This window comes from Canis lupus, chromosome 7 (assembly GCF_011100685.1).
Source record: "Canis lupus familiaris isolate Mischka breed German Shepherd chromosome 7, alternate assembly UU_Cfam_GSD_1.0, whole genome shotgun sequence".
Classification (NCBI taxonomy): domain Eukaryota; kingdom Metazoa; phylum Chordata; class Mammalia; order Carnivora; family Canidae; genus Canis; species Canis lupus.
The window spans coordinates 339,151-357,945 of record NC_049228.1 but is presented as its reverse complement, the minus strand read 5'-3'; the positions used below and the strand labels follow the sequence as shown (position 1 = coordinate 357,945).

At 50.2% G+C, this 18,795-nt stretch overlaps 1 protein-coding gene and 1 long non-coding RNA gene across 2 annotated transcripts in view; one reads left to right on the top strand and one right to left on the bottom strand.

Moving 5' to 3' along the window:
* LOC111096577 overlaps positions 1 to 18,795 on the top strand; it is a 55,522-nt gene that overhangs the window by 9,437 nt on the left and 27,290 nt on the right. The window contains exons 3-4 of the long non-coding RNA XR_005361773.1: positions 6,844 to 11,185; positions 11,657 to 11,827. This is a non-coding gene — a long non-coding RNA (uncharacterized LOC111096577). The remainder of the gene's footprint in view (positions 1 to 6,843; positions 11,186 to 11,656; positions 11,828 to 18,795) is intronic.
* MGAT4F (MGAT4 family, member F) lies at positions 7,434 to 11,124 on the bottom strand. The gene is made up of 5 exons (NM_001375383.1): positions 11,027 to 11,124; positions 10,536 to 10,610; positions 10,184 to 10,312; positions 9,151 to 9,307; positions 7,434 to 8,632 (listed from the first exon to the last, which is right to left on the bottom strand). Exons 3-5 carry the CDS (start codon positions 10,289 to 10,291, stop codon positions 7,434 to 7,436), a joined length of 1,464 nt encoding a protein of 487 aa, NP_001362312.1. The 5' UTR covers positions 10,292 to 10,312; positions 10,536 to 10,610; positions 11,027 to 11,124.

The following is an 18,795-nucleotide window of genomic DNA, read 5'->3' as shown; positions in this document are numbered from 1 at the left end:
CAGAGGGAGAAGCAGGCTCCACACAGGGAGCCTGATGCGGGACTCGATCCCAGGACTCCAGGATCACACACTGGGCTGGAGGCAGGCGCTAAACCGCTGAGCCACCCAGGGATCCCCTGCACTAACAGATTCATGGAGAATGATCATATGGTCATCTCATTAGTTGCTGAAAAAAACACTTAATAAAATTCAACCCCATAATTCTTAGGAAGCTAGGAATAGATGAGAGCTTCTTTAACTTGATTGTATATCAATGTTTTACTGCAAATATCATATTTTAGATACATTTCCATTAATCAGGAAGAAAACTAGAATATCTGTAATCATGCCATTATTTAATATGGTACTGGAAATCCTAGCCCAAGAGTTGGCAAACTTTTTCTGTTTGGGTTAAATAACAAATATTTTAGGACATACAGTCTGTGTTGCAATTATTCTACTGTGCTGTTATTGTATGAAATACAGGTGATACATGAATGAATGAAAGTAATGTGTCCCGTTAAGACTTTATTTACAAAAACAGGTAGTAGGAAATATTGGGCATACAGGCCATAGTTTGCCAATCTCTGTTCCAGCCAGTGCAATAAGATAAGAAAAATAAATGAGGAATTAGAACTGAAAGTGACAAAACAGTCATTAGTGACACATAGTATGCATCTGCTTAGAGAGTTCAAGAGAATCAATGAGCTCACTATCATTAGTAATAAGAAAATTCACGGTGATTTCTGGATATGAGATCAAACTAAAATACTAAAATGTTCAAGGGCACCTGGATGGTTCAGTTGGTTAAGCATCAGACTCTTGATTTCAGCTCAGGTCATGATCTCAGGGGTCATGAAATCGAGTCCTACATTGGGCTCCATGCTCAGCGGAGAGTCTGCTTGAGATTCTCTCTTCCTTCCTCTGCCTCTCCCTTTACTCGTGCTCTCTTTCTCAAATAAATAAGCAAACCTTTTAAAAAGTTTATTATAATTGATAACTATACCTATAAATATTATAGAATAGTTTAATATATTAATATCAACAGAAAGTATAAACTATGTAGGAATAAATATAATGAAGGAGGTAGGGCAGCCTGGGTGGCTCAGTGGTTTAGCGCTGCCTTTGGCCCAGGGCCTGATCCTGGAGACCCGGGATCATGGAGCCTGCTTCTCCGTTTGCCTGTGTCTCTGCTTCTCTCTCTCTCTCTCTCTCTCTCTCTCTGTGTGTGTGTGTCTCTCATGAATAAATAAAATCTTTGAAAAAAAATGAAGGAGGTACAAGGCCCTGCTGAGAAATCTACCAAATTCCCTTAAAAGACATATAAAACACTCTTTCCCATTTCAGTGGTGGTGGTGGGATGCAGCTCCATCTTTCCAGTGATTTGGTCAAAAACCTTGTGGAGTTATTCTTACTGTTTCCTCAAACCCTACAACCAATCATTCAGGAAATTCTCTTGGATTGATTTTCAAAATGTATTTTTAAAAATCTAACCACTTCTTACACCTCCACCACCACAACTCTGGTCTAAACCATTTTCTCAAAAAAATAAAAAAATAAAAAATAAAAAAAATTTAAAAAAATAAAAATAAATAAACCATCTTCTCTCACTTGGATGCCTGTGGAAGCACCCTAATTAACCCTGTTTCCAACCCAGTCTGTTCACTACCCAGAAGCTGGAATAATCCTTTCATAATTTCAGTCAGATCACGTCACTTCTTTATTCAAACCCCTGCAGTCTCTCGCCTCACAGCTCTCCTGCGCCTTGCCTCTCCCACTTCCATATGTGCGCACCACACGGGTAGCCGTCTCGGTCTGCTTGCTGATGCATCCTGAGAGCCTACGACAGTGCAAACAATAAAAGAGAGAACTACTAGCTCCAAGGAGAAATTACACATGAAAGAAAATATAATCACAGATTGCTGCTGTGAGATCAAACAATCAAGCAGTCCCTAAGCACAGTGTAGCTGCTAGGTTGCCTCGCCACACGCCACAAATCCGGTTGCTAAGGAAACAAAGAAACCGTTATTACCCATGACACAGCAGGTAGCGCGGGCTTCGTGATGCAATAGTTCCCTTCGCTCCCTTCCCCGAGGTCCCCCTGGGGAACCTGGATCTGTGGATCTGTGGATCTGTGTCGCAGCTGAAAACTGCTAAACTTTGGAGGCTCCTAGTCTTATAGGGGGACTGCAGCCAAGCCCAAACTTCACCCCTCAGGGAGACATCGTCTTATTATCCTGACGGAGGAAACACCTTCTCTGAGGAGCCTCAGGAGGGCTACATCTCTCCAGAGACAGTTACTGTCTTAGAGCAAATCTGCCCTGTGGTGTGGCGCCGCCGCCTGTGGCTTCTAAGACGGCTCTGCAAACGTCCTTGAGAGGGGGCCCAAGCCCTGGAGAAAGGCCTGAGAATCGCCGGCCCGTGGTTGGTTCAGCGGTGACTACTTCACGAGAGAACGTGACCACCGGGAAAATATCATCGGAAGACCGGAGGGATCAGCGCCTATTGTGGGGCAGCATAGAAGGGCCCATGCTCTGTCATGTATGACAGTTACGTACATGAAATGTATATGAAATAACCGAACAATGGTAGTGTAAGCACATTATGTGGAAATATGGGTGCAAACAAACACCGGAAGGAACAGTTAGAAGAACTCGAGGTGGCTATGCGAGGTCACGCTCACTTGCTCTCCCTCCTGTCCCTGTGTCGACGCTTCCTCGAGTTCATCTGCTCAGCCTCTTACCGTTGAAATCATGCCCAGAGGCTCGGCCTCTGAAAACCTCATGGCTTTATATGCTGACAAATTTCAAAATTTGCAACCAGGACGTCATTAGAAATCTTGACAAGGGCAGTTTTGGTTGAGTGGCAGGGGCAAAACCCTGAGTGCAGAGGGTTGAAGAAATTCATAGATTTATAAAGTATGGATATACCTCCATGAGGAATCAGATCATCTTATCACAAATCCCAAGTAAAACCTTTTATGTGAGGAAACACCATAATTCAAATGTAAAGAAGCATACGGTTAAAAGAAATCCTAGTAGAAATTCCTCAAAACTTCACACTCACAAATTCTGTTCTTTATAGACTTTTTCTAGATACATATTTTATGCATGCCATGACTTACTGAGCTAGTGGTTTTATGTTTTGTGGCTAGAATAATTTTTTGATCTGTCAAAAAATTATGTGATAATTATGGTATTATGTGATAATTCCATTTTCTCCTTACATCATTTTTTAAAAAGATTTATTTATTTATTTATGATAGACATAGAGGGAGAGAGAGAGGCAGAGACACAGGCAGAGGGAGAAGCAGGCTCCATGCAGGGAGCCCAAAGTGGGACTCAATCCTGGGACTCCAGGATCGCGCCCTGGGCCAAAGGCAGGCGCGAAACCGCTGAGCCACCCAGGAATCCCCTCCTTACATCACTTTGACACTTCCTGCTTTTGAAAAATTGTTTAAAAGTAGTGTCATTCTGAGGTGCCTGGGTGGTACAGTTGGCGAAGCGTCTAACTCTTGCTTTTGGCTCAGGCCATTATCTCAGGGTCTCAGGGTCATGATCTCAGGTGAGATTGAGCCCCGTGTCGGCTTCAGATTCTCTCTCCCTTTCCCTCTGCCCCTCCCTCTTGTGCTCCCTCTCTCTCTCTCTCTAAAATAAATAAATAAATCTTAAAAAAAAAAAAGTGGTATCATCCTGTCAGGTGTGCTGCTGCTGCTGATCCATTGGAATGCTGGGTTTTCAACATGACACTATTGACATTTTGGGTGGGATCATTCTTGGTTGTCAGGGCTGTTCCAGATGTTGCAGATTTTTTAGCAGCACCCCCCACCCCGCCTCTTTGCACTACATGTCACTAGCATCCCCTGGTTGTGACAACCAGAAATATCTCCAGACGTTGCCAAATGTTCCCCGGTGGGGGTTGGGGGCAAAATCAACCCACGGTTGAGAACCACGGCTGAAAAGAGGGTCAGGGAACTATGGAGCGCAGGGGGGCTGGGAGGAAGGTGCTTACACAGCGAGGGTGGAATGGAAGCAAGACCCAAAACTTGTTATCCTAGTTGGTCTTTGTCTTAGTTCTGGTCTTTGCCATTCTTTGTTGTTGAACACAGTCCGCCGTCCCCTGGAGATGCTGTGTCTGCGTTCCCATATCTGCTCTGCTTACGGTGTGTCTTTCTTGGGATGGCACAGGTCGGGGATGAGAGGCCGACAGTCATAGACAATGCTTCCCTGGGCACAGAAGAGCTCTAGAAATGGCTGAGGTGGTTTTTCTCCTTTCTTTTTTCTTTCTTTTTTTTCTTTCTTTCTTCCTTTCTTCTTTCTTTTTCTTTCTTTCTCTTTCTTCTTTCTTTTTTCTTTTTCTTTTTTCTTGTCTTTCTTTCTTTTCTTTCTTTCTTTTTTTCTTTCTTTCTCTCTTTCTCCCTTTTTCTCTTTCTTTCCTCCCCCTTCCAATTGTTTCTGCAACCTTTGTTTTCCTGCCCACTGCTCCTCGCCATGAGTGCTACTGTGCCTAGATCAGTCTTTGTGAAGGACAGTTGTGTGAATCAAGTCTGAGTTCTTCGTGCTCCGTGAACATGGTAATTTGTCAAAGAAGAAAGGCAGAAATAGAATTTTGGAGAGTAAGTATAGTGTAGGATGGCCGGTAGAAGGAGAAGTAGCAAAGGAGCCGGCAGATGTAGGTAATGGTTAGACTGTATTTTTGCAAAAGAATTAGGATTTCCTCTATATAATAATACTAAAATTAGGGCACCTGGGTGGCTCAGCCAGTTAAGCCCCTGACTCTTGATTTTGGCTCAGGTCGTGATCCCAGGGTCATGAGATTGAGCCCTACGTTGGGCTCCATACCCTGTGTGGAGCCTGCCCAGAGTTTTTCTTTCTCTCCCTCTGCCCCTCCTCCCCCCCCCCCTCTCTCAATAAATAATCTTTAAAAAAATAATAATAATACTAAAATCATTTAAATAATAAAGATAATAGTCATAACTAGGATTAACAAACCCTTAGTACATGCTTAATACTATTTTAAGTGTTATGAGTTAATTAATTTAATCTTCACAACCCCGTGAATACAATTTTTTTAAAAAGATTTTATTTGGTAGGGAGAGAGACAGAGAGAGCAAGCAAGCGAGCAGGGGGTGGCAGAAGGAGAAGGAGAGAGAGAAGCAGGCTCCCCACCAAACATGCTGCAGGGCGCCTGAAGCAGGAATCGACCCCAGGACCCCGGGATCATGACCTGAGCCGAAGGCAGATGCTCAACTGACTGAGTCACCCAGGTGCCCTGATTTTTGTTTTTTTAGGTAGGCTGAACAGCCAGCATGGAGCCCAGTCCTTGAACTCACAACTTTGACATTGAGACCTGAGCTGAGATCAAGAGTTGGACGCTTTTTTTTTTTTAATTTTTTATTTATTTATGATAGTCACAGAGAGAGAGAGAGAGAGAGACATAGGCAGAAGGAGAAGCAGGCTCCATGCACCGGGAGCCCGATGTGGGATTCGATCCCGGGTCTCCAGGATCACGCCCTGGGCCAAAGGCAGGCGCCAAACCGCTGCGCCACCCAGGGATCCCAAGAGTTGGACGCTTAACCAACTGAGCCGTCCAGGCACCCCAAGAATGAGCGATTTTTATTCCCACGTTAGAAATGAGAATATTAAGGCCCAGAGGGGGTCAGAATAACTTGTCCAAGAGGCAGAGCTGTGTTTCGAATTCATATACCCTGCTTTTAAATCCTCATTTTTAAGCTCAGTGTCATCTACAAAAGACACGGCCTCTCTAGAAAATACCAGTGACACTGAGAACGGCTCTTATGGAACAAGATAAAGAAGAATTATTAGGCCCATGAGAAAAAAAGGTTTCTGCCAGCTGACTAAAGCTCTGTTGGAATTTTTTAATGGAAATCTCACCGAAAGATTTGCTTTCATTTTATTGGTCAGTGAAATTGCAAGGAACATGGGAATTTTGTTCATTTTTAGATGCATACATGGTCTCCCATGATGTTATTTATTCATCGATTTAGAGAGAATTGATACCTATATCGATCAAGTTTTCTATGTCACACAACTTAATTACTGATTTTGTTAAGTTCCTTGTGGTATCATCCATGGTTAGTTCACCTTATTATTCATACTGTCTTTAACAGCACTTAACCTTAAGTAAGTAATATTTGCTGAATAGATACATGAAAGAATATATAACCCTAACTCCTTATTTTTCAGTGGAAATAGATTCCTGATGTAAATAACATGGCTCCTTCCCTCAAGAAGGTTATGCTGCTGTTATACTATTAACTTTTTAGAGGCAGATATGGTATTTTTTTTTTTTTTTTAAAGATTTTATTTATTTATTCATGATAGTCACACAGAGAGAGACAGGGAGGCAGAGACACAGGCAGAGGGAGAAGCAGGCTCCATGCACCGGGAGCCCGACGTGGGATTCGATCCCGGGTCTCCAGGATCGTGCCCCGGGCCAAAGGCAGGCGCCAAACCGCTGCGCCACCCAGGGATCCCTAGATATGGTATTTTAATGCTGTGATGAAAGTATTTTCTTCTCAGAAAAATGCACATGTGGATTCCTACCAAATTTTGTACACAGGTCTAGGGGATTCGTGGCTATTTTAAATGTTTGTTCCTGAATCCCAACTAAGCAAACTTTGCTTCAGCAAAGTCTCAGCCTCAGCACCTTGGAAGTTTCGGTCTTGCTATGGCTTGAATACGTCCCTCCAAATTCATACGTTGGAGCCCTAACCCCCGGGGTGAGGGTAATAGAAGATGGAGCTTGTGGGAGGTGATTGAGCACTGAGGGGGGGGGGGCTTTATGAGTAGGATCAGCGCCCTTAGAAGCCTGAGGGCTCCTAACCCACCTCTGCCCTATGAGGATGCAGCAGAGATGCAGCCGGTCATGGGGAACCGGAGAAGCAGGCCCTCGCCAGACAGCGCGACCGCCAGCACCTCCGCCAGCACCTCCGCCAGCACCTCCGCCTTGGACTTCGCAGCCTCCAAAACGGTGAGAACTAGATTCCTGTTGTTTACCAGCCACTCAATCTATGGATTCCATTACTGCAGCCCAGACGCTAGGCCCGGGGTCTGGATCTGGCCCCGCGGTTCCAGCACGGTCAAGGTCCCAGCGCAGAGGGCTGCTGTCACCCTACGCAGGCGAGACCTCCCTCAAGGAGAGAGCTCGCAGTGTGATGCTCTCCCGCTGATAGTGCCCCAAGGTGGCCCCTTCCCCCTCTGTGGCCTCTGAACCCCGAGGACGCGGTCTCGTCTCTGCCCCACTCCCACCGCGCCACCTCCCTTGAGTACCCCAAGAAGTCACACCAGGGTGATCGCACATCTCGCCTGTCGGCCGTGTGGGTTCCCATCTGCGGTTCTAGCGTGAGTCTCAGGAGCCCTTCCGTTCCCCGAAGTGCCCGGGATAATAAGCACACGGCGGCTGCTCAGAAGGAGTAGGCCTGGAGCTCAGCTTTATTGGCGGGCGGCCGAGCGGGTTGGGGCGGGCCCGGCGTCCTCCCCGGAGGCCGCGGGCTCGGTGTCCGCCTCCTCGGGCCGCGTCCAGACCCTGATCTGCCTGACCAGCAGCCAGGGCTCCTGGGGCATCAGCACGAGCAGCCGCAGGCAGCTCAGGCGCGCCTCGGAGAACACGGCCTGGTCCAGGCGCCCGGCCACCAGCGGGCCCAGCAGGGAGTGGCGGCCACAGTGGCCCGCAACCCACGGCCCGAGGCCCAGCTCCACGCGACCCTGGTGCAGTAGGTGCAGCCCGTGCGGCTCGGAGCCTGTCAGCACTGCCACGCGGGCTACCCTCTGCGGCCTGTCCCAGGCCACGGCCAGGTAGTTGCCCCGCACGGGGCTGAGCACGGAGTAGCACTCCTTGTTCAGGACGTAGGCCACCTGGGGCGGGGCGCTCCCCGCGGCCATCATGTCGCTGAGGACAGTGGCGGCTGGGTTGTCCGGCTCCCCGGACGCCTCCTCCTCCTCTTCCTCCTCCTCCCCTGGGGGCGCGCATGGGTCCCCAGCCGCCGAGCCCCGGCCCGAGCCGTGGAAGACCGCCGGGTTGAAGCGGATCGGGGCGTCCTGGGCCAGGAGAAGACGGAACTCAGAGAGGAGCGAGGGGATGGGAAGGTCGGCGGGGAACAGGAGAAGGGAGGCCAGGCGGCCCAGGTCCCCGGCGTGCACGACCTTCCCCGAGAGGCGCAGGCCCGAGAACTCCAGGACGGCCCAGGGAAGCGCTCTCCAGGCCCACAGGACCCGGGAGACGCTGGAAATGAATTCGGGGCTGCAGCGAACGCGATCTCCCATCACCAGAAAGTATTCGGACAGGTTGTGAGCGAAGTTCATGAGGAGCGCGTAGCTGGCCCTGTGCCCGGCCCACCGCGCCCCGCAGGCCGAGCCGCGACTCGGGGAGCCCGGGTGTCCCGGGCCCGGGGCCCCCCCGAGGCCACCGCCGATCACCAGCAGCCTCCCGGCTTCAATGTGGCGCCCGAAGAGCCCCGAGATGTTGGCAGTCGTCTGGCCGAGCCACGCGGGGTCACCCCCTGACAGGTGCACCAGCACCAGCACGTTGTCCAGCTCGGCTTCTGACGAGGCCTGGAAAAGGGACCGCAGGGTGTCCAGCAGGTAGGTCCCGCGCGGGCCCCACTCCGAGGCGATGCCGGCCACCAGCAGCCCTGGGCGGGACGGGGGCCTTAGGGCCTCTCCTCTCGCCCCCCTAAATGCCACGCCCAAGGCAGGTTGACACCCTTTCCCAGGGACAGCGTGTCCGCACCTGGTGCCCATCTGTGGTTACAGGTTGCGGAGGGGCCTCACTTGGTCACGACTTTCAAAGGCTGGTGGCGGGAACTAGGACAGGCCTGTTTGATGGCGGAGGCTGCCGTGTGCCAGAGGCCGGCTAGCCAGGCTTTGGCCCCAGAGCTCCCTGGCCGTGGCGGTCACGGGCGGACTAGGGGGTCTCGGGAGCTTGGCCGGGGAGCAGCTGCTCGGTGCACCGCCCTTGTCTTCCCGCACCTGGCGCCCCCTCGGCGCTGCCTCTCCCGCGGCCTCCGGCCTCCACGGGCCAGCCTGCACCCCTCCACGCCTTGCTCGCGGGGCGTGGCCGCCCCCGGCACAGCCTGCTTTCCTCACCGGTTGCCAGCCCGCTTCCCTCTTGTCGGGGTGCCCCGGGGCCCCCCAGGCGCCCCACACTCACTCCTTCCCTGCGGAGGGGATCCAGCCAGGAGCCGGTAGGTGGCCTGCTGGAGGACAGGGGCGGCTTCCCGCATGTCCTTGAAGGCCGCCAGGTGGTCCCTGCTCTCAGAGCCGAGTTGCTCCTGATTGAGCCGCCACAGCATTTTCTTCTTTTCCTCCTGCTGAGGATGAGATGACTATCAGCCCCGACGCCACCCTGACGCCCCGGGACCCTCAGGGGCACACCCCTCCTTTAGGACAGCGGGGAAAGCCCGAGTGGAGTGTCAGGGCTCAGCTGGCCGCTAGCCCCACCTCTACGTGAGGACACAGGGGACTCTCCAGTAGGGGCGCGGGCCCTGCAATCAGGCTGGAAGCAGGGGTACCTGTCGGGGTTCTAGAGCCCTCTGGGGGGACTGCCTGCCCGCCGCGCCTCACATCTAGGTCTTCCCGCGTTGGCGGGCTGGCGAAGGGCGCCCAGCCGGGCTTAGGCCGCGAGTGCCCCGGCAGGGCTGAGACCCCACAGCGCCTGCACCCCAGAGCTGGCCCTTGTCGCCCCGACACGCGGCATCCCTGCACCCCTGCCCACCTCCGCCCAGGCCGGGCCCCAGCCGCCCTGAGGCATTAAGGAGAACGCGGACGCCCAGAACCTGGCGCGCCCGGTGGTGAACGTGGTCCTGCCCTTGCACAGGTGGCCCGCATGGGGGAGGGCACTTCAGGGCGTCTCAGGCCCTTCATACAAGAAGCGGGATGAGTGACATCCTGGACGCCAGGCTGCGGTGCGGCCCGGGGCCCGTGGTCCCGCCAGTCGGCCTGCTTTCCCAGACGTGTCTACGCGTTGCCCTTGCCACACTTCAACCGCCCTCTCTTCCTCCTTTTGCCTTTATTCACATTTTACACATCTTTCAAGGCTGGCTCAATATTTATCTTTCCTCGGATACACTCCTGACCATCCATGTGCCCTCTTAGAACCTCCGAGAACGAGTGTTGGTGTGAGTGGAAAACCCCGCTCCCCCGAGGGATCCCCGAACAGTCCGACGCCCGTGTCCGGTCCTCACCAACGATGGGTTCTCCGTGAGATGCTCTTCCTCGTTCTCTTGGAGGAGGAAGCTCAGGACGACGAGGGGCACAGCAGCTATGACACATCCCCACGGGCGGCCGCGCATGCTGCGGGGCCTGGAGCAGCTCTGCCAACAAATGCGAGCAGGACAGGACTCCCGAGCGCCCCGGCCTCCCCTGGCCTCTAGCCCCCCACTTCCTTTCCCCTCTTCCCTCCTCCCAGACCCGAGGCCCAATCATCTCAGTTACCTTCACTCCCCCACTTCAGCCCTCCCCTCCCCCGCCCCGCAGCCGTCCAAGGAGACACAAAGGCCAAGGAGTCTGATTCTACCCCACTCCTACTTTCTTCACCTCCTGTTTGGGTTTCCAGGCGAAATTGGAGTAGTGCCTTCAGTTTATCAGCCCTTAGAGACCCGACCAGAGAGGCTGTGTTGTCAAGATGAGGAAATGAGGGGTTAAGCCTTAACCATATTCTCCCTAAACCCCAAATCCAAGTCACAGTCTCTGCTTGGATGCCGCGGGTGAATACTCCGAGTCCTGTCTCTTAGTTGCCCGTTTACCTCTGTCCCGAACCCCACCCCCCCGCCCCCCGGTGATGTTACGTAGATGACGATGTTTGAGTCAAGTCAGAGGGACCAAGGGAAGCCCTTGCTAGTCTATCTCCCCCCATCCTGAACGGGTAAGCAGGATGCAAACCTAAAAAGTGACCAGAAATTTCTAATCCTGTGCAAGTCTTTGCCACGTTTGGAGCGCTGCAGCCATGTGGGCTTTTTGTCTAACAGAAGGTATGGCTCGGGGGTCTGTCAGGGAGTGGAATTTCTCTGAAATCAAGGAGAAAATACCTTAATATTTCTGTGTCTGCAGGATGGGGGTCCTAGAGTGGCTCCTCTGAGGTAGCAGAAACTGGTCACCTCTCCCGGGAGACCCTGCTTGACAACCATTGTCCCCCCTGAATGGGCACTGGTTACCCCTCCGGCCTCACATCCAGCACCTGTTTCTGGGTAAGGTGAAGCTAAAGTTTTATTTTATTTTATTTTTATTTTTTTAAGATTTTTTTTTTGAGAGCGAGTGAGCACGAGGGAGGGGCGGGGCAAAGGGAGAGGCAGAAGCAGGGAGCCCCACCCAGGGTCCTGGGATCCTGACCCAAGGCAGACTTGACCAGCTGAGCCCCCCAGGGGCCGGGGCCTAACATCTTAAAGCTGGCTTCCAGTCTTTTATCTCAAACTTGGAAGTGTGGAAGTTAATGGTCAGTCTGAATGTGATAGTGAATACGACGGGTCATCCCCCCACCCCAGGGCTGCCGCAGACGGTCCCCGCAGGGGTTGGGGCTCCCATTCGGCCCCTGCGCAGCCAGCCAGGGGGTGGCCGTCACCGCAGGTTGGTCCTCAACTTCTTACGTCGGCTGCCCACTTCCCAGAGCGGCCCAGGGGCCTCTGAACCTTGCTCCTCTTCTCTTCCTCCACTCGGCTCAGGACCCGGATGGCACTTGGGGTTCGTCCTGGCTCTCCCCGCGCCGCCCCCCACCGGCCTTGGCATCAGGCAAGAGGCAGGTGCGGCCTCTGCGAAGAGAAGCACAGAACCGAATGACCCCGTCTCTGACCAGGTCGGCTTTCTAGTTATGGAAACCAGAACCCGCATTTAGGGTAAGATTCTACTCACAATAGTATTTTATTTCCTTTTGGTTTTAAAGATATTCTTTTTTTTTTTTTTTTTTTTTTTAAAGATTTTATTTATTTATTCATGATAGACACAGAGAGAGAGAGGCAGAGACACAGGCAGAGAGAGAAGCAGGCTCCATGCACCGGGAGCCTGACGTGGGATTTGATCCCGGGTCTCCAGGATCGCGCCCTGGGTCAAAGGCAGGCGCTAAACCACTGCGCCACCCAGGGATCCCCCTTTTGGTTTTATTGAGATGACGTTAACGTCCAGAACTGTCTATGTAAGCTTAAGGCGACAGCGTGCTGCCTTTACTTACGCATGTTGAGAAATGATGTGGACGTAAGTTTAGTTAACACCCATCATCTCATGTATAGACACACACACACAGGAAAAACACATTTTTTTCTTTGTGATGAGAATTTTGAGTATTTACTCTCTTAGCAGCTTTCTTTTTTTTTTAATTTTTATTTATTTATGATAGTCACACAGAGACAGAGAGAGGGAGAGGCAGAGAGAGAAGCAGGCTCCATGCACCAGGAGCCCGACACGGGATTCGATCCCAGGTCTTTAGGATCGCGCCCTGGGCCAAAGGCAGGCGCTAAACCACTGCACCACCCAGGGATCCCTCTCTTAGCAGCTTTCAAATACACCATACGATGCAGTCAACCTTAGTCGTCACGTTGTACCTTCTATCTTCGGAATTTACTTCTTTCACAACTGGAAGTTTGTACCTTTTGACCACCTTCCTCTACTTCCTTTTCCCCTCAGCTCCCCACTTCTGGTAGCTGCAAATTCAATCTTTTTTTTTTTTTTTCCTGTGAATGTGTTTGTTTTCTAGATTCCACATATAAAAGACATTGTATAAGATTTGTCTATCTCTGACTTATTTCATTTGGCATAATGCCCCCTAGGTCCATCCAGGTGTAACAAGTGGCAGGATTTCCTTCTTTTTTGATGGCTGAATAGTATTACACACACAGACACACACAGACACACACACAGACACACACACACACACACACTTTTCTTTACCCATAATAATGCTGTTTTGAGAAGGCCATGCGTTTAAAGACTATGGTCTTCTAACAGGACCTAACGTCTTTGAACTCAAACTCTTTTTTCCTCCTACTCTTTTCACCTCTTTGAATCCTCTTCTTCCAATGTTTCCTCTCTCCTCCCTTTTCTTCTAGGAGCCAAAAAGCAAACGAGCAAACAAATAAACAAGAAATGATTATATCAAAGTTAAGATGGTTAAAGAAAATCTAGAACTTTTATTGCATTAAAATTTATGTGGGCAGGGGATCCGTGGGTGGCTCAGCGGTTTGGTGCCTGCCTTTGGCCCAGGGTGTGATCCTGGAGTCCTGGGATCGAGTACCGCATCGGGCTCCTGGCGTGGAGCCTGCTTCTCCGCCTGTATCTCTGCCTCTCTCTCTCTCTCTCTATGTCTATCATAAATAAATAAATAGGGATCCCTGGGTGGCGCAGCGGTTTGGCGCCTGCCTTTGGCCCAGGGCGCGATCCTGGAGACCCAGGATCGAATCCCACATCGGGCTCCCGGTGCATGGAGCCTGCTTCTCCCTCTGCCTGTGTCTCTGCCTCCCTCTCTCTCTCTCTCTCTGTGACTATCATAAATAAATAAATAAAAAAAAAAAAAAAAAATTAAAAAAAAAATGACCAAGAAAACTTAAAAAAAAAAAAAAATAAATAAATAAATAAATAAATAATAATTAAAAAAATAAACTATTAAAAAAATTATGTGGGCAGCCCGAGTGGCTCAGCAGTTTAGCACCACCTTCAGCCCAGGGCGTGATCCTGGAGGCCTGGGATCGAGTCCCACATCAGGCTCTGCATGGGGCCTGCTTCTCCCTCTGCCTGTGTCTCTGCTTCGCTCTCTCTCTCTCGCTCTGCCTCTGTCTCTAATAAATAAATAAAATCTTTTTAAAAATTATGTATGATTTTGATGTTCAATGTAGTATTTTTTTCTTTTATGTCAGTGATTTTTTTTTGGTCCTGTTTAACAAATATCACATTATGAGGTTGCAGAGATTGTCTCTTATGTTTCCTTCTAGAAGCTTTGTAGTGTTAATGTCCTGCCAGTTTTATCAAGGTATATGGTAATTGACAAAAATCATATGTATTTGAGGTGTATGACTTGGTGTTTTGATACATGTTTACATTGTGAAATAATGACCACAATCAAGCTAAATAACATATCCATCACCTCACATAGTGACCATTTTCTTTCTTTTCTGCCTTTTTTTCTATCTCCTCCTTTCTTTTGATGAAAGCCCCTAATATCTACCCTCATAGCAAGTTTCACGTATACAGTATCGTTAACTAGTATTGTTAACTATCGTCACATTGCTCTACATGAGGTCCCAGGAGCTTATTAATCTTGCGTAACTGAAACTGTTCTCTTGGACCAAGTGCTCCCATTTCCCTGCCCCCAGCCCTGGCAACTGTACTGCCGGCTTCTAGTAGGTGTGTACTGGTATCTTATTGTGTTTCTTTTTCTTTTGTAAACTCAGATATAAGTTTTATACGGTAAAATCACCTTTTGTAGCAGGGTTCTGAGTTTGGGCGTGCACCTACTGTCATGTAGTCACCTCCACATTCTAGAATAGAGAACACTATTGTCACCTCCTCACATGCCCTCATTATTTATTTATTTATTTATTTATTTATTTATTTATTTATTTATGATAGTCATCACAGAGAGAGAGAGAGAGAGAGAGAGAGGCAGAGACCCAGGCAGAGGGAGAAGCAGGCTTCATGCAGGGACCCCGACGTGGGACTCGATCCCGGGACCCCGGGGTCACGCCCTGGGCCGAAGGCGGATGCTCACCTGCTGAGCCACCAGGTGTCCCCCCAACTGTGTTTTCTGATTAGCACACAACAAATTGCTTTTAAAATGGACATAAAGATAGCCCGATGTCGAGATTCATATAAAGTGGTTGGGACCAACAGTAAGAGAAACAAAAAGGAAGTCGTTACGGAAAAGAAGCAGAGAGCGAGCAGTGAGCAGCGAGGGCAGGGCAAAGGCAGGGGTGGGAGGCGGTCGCCGGCGGCTCCGCTCCGCAGCCAGCACAGCCCTGCGGGCCTCCGTCTACACCCCGACACCAGGACCTGAGCCGAAATCATGAGTCAGACCGAACCGACTGAGCTGCCCGGGCACCCGGGGACGACCCAGGTCTGTTCCAGGTGTGGGCACCGTCCAGGACCTGAACATCTACGCCCAGCTTCCGCGTCAGTGCTTGTGGACCCTGGGTGGGAGGGAGCCAAAGTCCACCCCCTGAACCCCCACCTGGCCTTTCCCGCCTGGGCGCCGGCCCCTGAGGAGGGGGCCCGTTTCCAATCTGTGCAAGAGAGCAGTAGGGCTGGGTTAGGGTTAGGGTAGGGTTAGGGGTTAGGGTTGGGTTAGGGTTGGGTTAGGGTTAGGGGTTAGGGTTAGGGTTAGGGTTAGGTTAGGGTTAGGGTTGGGTTAGGGTTCGGGTTCGGGTTAGGGTTGGGTTAGGGTAGGGTTATCGCAGTTTCAGGAAACCTCAGACAGGCTGCTGCAGAGGCTTCAAGGCACGTTCGCCTTGGGAAGAGCCCTGATCACGTTCAGATTGGCCCAATTTAGTGACCCTGGTGTGCTAAGTCAATGGGGTAGTGGGCGGCACAGAGGGTGGGAAGTGTGTCTTCATCATTGCTGGAGCTTGAACCCTGGAGGCAGCAGCTATCTGACCAGTGGCTTATGCTCCTCTTGGCAGGAGACCAACTGCCACATTTTCGTGGTATTGTCGCCGAGGCTATTGCTGTCCTTGTGAGGCACAGACCTGCTTCTCCATTCGGGTTAGGGAGCAGCTCCTCCCTAGTTCCCCCTGGTGTCTTCCTGAGGGGACACCCCACAGAGAGCTACAGCACTCACTGCTGTGGTCGGCGTCAGAGCCACGGCTTCTCCTCCTCTTCAGTGTCCTCTGCCACAGAGCCTAAATTCTCACCGCAGGGCTGACTTTGGCAGAGCTTGGCGGCGTCCTTTCCCCGTGGTGTGACCCTATCCTTCGTTCCTAGGAGGTCTGAGTTCTTGTCAACCACAAACCTTCTTGTCCTAGGGTTGCTGCAATGTCTGTTCATGGTGTCAGTAGGGCGGGGAGTACTTGCAGGTGCCCAAGTGGGTCACCTGGGTTCCACACGCATTACTCTCTGCTCTCGTTGTGTGAAAGTAACCCTACCTCTTCTTGGGGATCAAGGACAGTTACTCTTCACACAATGGTGACTACTTGTCTTCTGGTCTCTGACACAAAGCATGTCAAGTAGGGCCCTTGCTGTGCCTTCAACCTCTTTGGGAACCAGCACTTTCAACCCTGGAGAGTGGAGAGTTGCCCAGATGGGAAGCACAAAATCACTTGGTAGGTCAGGAGGAGTGATGGTAAATGGGGCCCACTCTGATTCCGCCTTTAGGTTCCCAGACCCATATATTCTTTCTTTTGAGAGTCGTGTGGATCCTCTGATTCCATGTATATACCGCGTCCTGAAGGGTGCCGTCACATACTTTCAGGGTGTCTCTGAGCCAGTACTTCAGCTGTAGCTTTAGGAAGGCATTCCAGTGCTCTATGAGGTCAGCTGCTTCTGGAGGGTTCCATGTGATATGACCAATGGCTTCCAAAATCAGGGGCCCACTTATGTACCTCTTTTGTTGTGAAATGGGTCCCCTGATTGGATGCCATTTGTGTGGGATTCCATGACTGATGAATCAGGCATTTCATAAGCACCTTGACAGTGGTCCTGTCTGAGACTCTGGGGGCAGGAAAGAACAACCCGTACCCCAAACAGATCCCTCTTCCTATGAGGATAAACTACTGGCTTTTCTAAGATGGAACTTGCCACCAAGTATCTGGCTGGTCTTCTCAAGGAATGGGACCATAATGGGGACTTCCATTGGTCTCTGTTGTTGACGGGTTAAGTATTCAGAGGTAGCAATAGCCAGTTCAGTCTTGGCAACTGGGAGTCTATGCTCTTGAGCCCATACGTGGCCTCCGTATCTGCCACCATGGCCACTCTATTCATGTACCTATTGTGCCACTTCCACGTTGCCTAATGTCAACTGGGTGAGTCATTTGTCTACTTAGTTGTTCAGAGTGTCTTCCATGGGGATATTCACACCTCATGCCCTTACCCATGTGTCCCTTCCACGTTCCTCTATCCCAGTCCTTTGTATCTTCAGGCTTCTCATCCTCTCTCTTCTAGGTCTCTGATAAGATGGCCAGACCTTTGGTCACTGTCCAGAAATCATGAATGACCAGACACCTGTTTAGAGCTCTGCCCACCAGGAAGATTTTCCTCTACTGTCTTTCAAAGTCACCCCTAAATGTGTCCATATGCAGCCGCTATCTGTTTCCAGCTTATACACACATGTAGAGCACACGTATATGTAAATCCAGCTCGGCCTTTCCCCTTTCCTCCAGCTAGCACTATGGAACCCTCCATAGGTATGAGCTGGGGGAGGGTATGGTGTAATTATTTCGGGTGGTATGAGTTATCTACTAATGCAGCTTATTTCTGCCCATTTTCATCTTTTGATGGACTGCTGCTAGGGCTGTCTGACTTTATGACTTGGTGGGTCTAACTGAATTCCTCTCATAATGGGAAGTTGCTGATACATGGTCACCAGGTCCTCCGTCCTCAAGCATTTTGTATCTATCAGGGTTCAATTACATGCCAAGAGCTATTCTTCAAAAGGTGTATAATTTTCTGTTGCAAATGGCTTGATTTGGCTCCAGAATCCTAGGGGACTGCATTGTGATTCTCCTATGGGGGCTTTTCGTAAACTTCACACTGCATCTTTTCCCATCAGCACAACCTCTGATACCAATGAGTCTGCTGGATTGTATGATCTAAGTGGCAAAACTCCTTGTCTTCCAACCTGGACCTGCTGCAAAGCTCCTTCTTGACCCAAGACCCATTCAGAGCTGGTAGCGTTCAGTATCATCCAGTAAATGAGCTAGAGTAGCAGTTCTAGATCTGGAACTGTTGCCCTCAGAACCCAAAGAGGCCTAGGCACCAAGCTTTGTTTTTTTTTTGCAGTAGAGGATGCAAATGCAGTAATTTGTCCTTTACTGTGGAGGGAATATTCTGGTACTCCCTTGACCACTGGGCTCCAAAATACTTCACTCAAGTGGCAAATTCCTGCATTTCACCCTCTTACCAAGACCTCCAGCCTCCAGCCACTTACTTGTCCCATCTCATCAGTATGATGATCTGTGGGATGTCCAGGCAGTCCAGATCTCTCTGGACTATATTACGACAGAGGGCAGGAGAGTTTACATAGTTCTAGGGCAAAAATGTGAATGAATGTTGTCAGTTTATGTGAATGTGAAGTCTTTCTGATTTTCTTTTCTAATAAGAAAAGAATGCATTTTCTAAGTCAATGGCTGCATGGTGTGTACTCAAGGGCATATTAATCTGCATCGGCAACGATGGTGTATCTGACACAGCAGCTGCAGTCAGGGCTACTAAATGGATGAGCTTGTGGTAGTCTATGGTCATTTTTTAGGAGCCATCCAGTTTCTGCATGGGCCAGACTAGTGAATCAAATAGATACTCTAGGGACCTCCACAATTATACTTTAGGTCTCTATTAGTGACATTAATCTCTGCCATCCTTCCCCACTTGGCATAGAATAGTTTTAGATTGACTATCTTAGCCAGGGGTTGGGGCAGTTTCAGAGGTTTCCTCTTGGTCTTCCCCTCTATGGTAGCTCTTACCCCATAGACCAATTTGGGGTTACTCCAATCACCACGTACCTCAATTTCAATAGTACACTTAGGGACTGGAAAAATGACCATTGGGTGGGCCTGTAGACACGGGGGTCCCCCTGTAAGCATGACTTTGTCAAGGACACCATTTTAATGGGGCCCGCTTAAGTTCCCATTCTAACAGGAGGCTGTGATTATGCTTTGAATATCTGGAT

Excerpts from the sequence above, each read along its gene's own strand:
- MGAT4F (NM_001375383.1), bottom strand. The coding sequence starts at position 10,291 with ATGCGCGGCCGCCCGTGGGGATGTGTCATAGCTGCTGTGCCCCTCGTC. Across the intron at positions 9,308-10,183 it reads TCACGGAGAACCCATCGTTG|GAGGAAAAGAAGAAAATGCT; the intron begins GTGAGGACCGGA and ends CATCCTCAGCAG. Across the intron at positions 8,633-9,150 it reads ATCCCCTCCGCAGGGAAGGA|GGCTGCTGGTGGCCGGCATC; the intron begins GTGAGTGTGGGG and ends CGTCCCGCCCAG.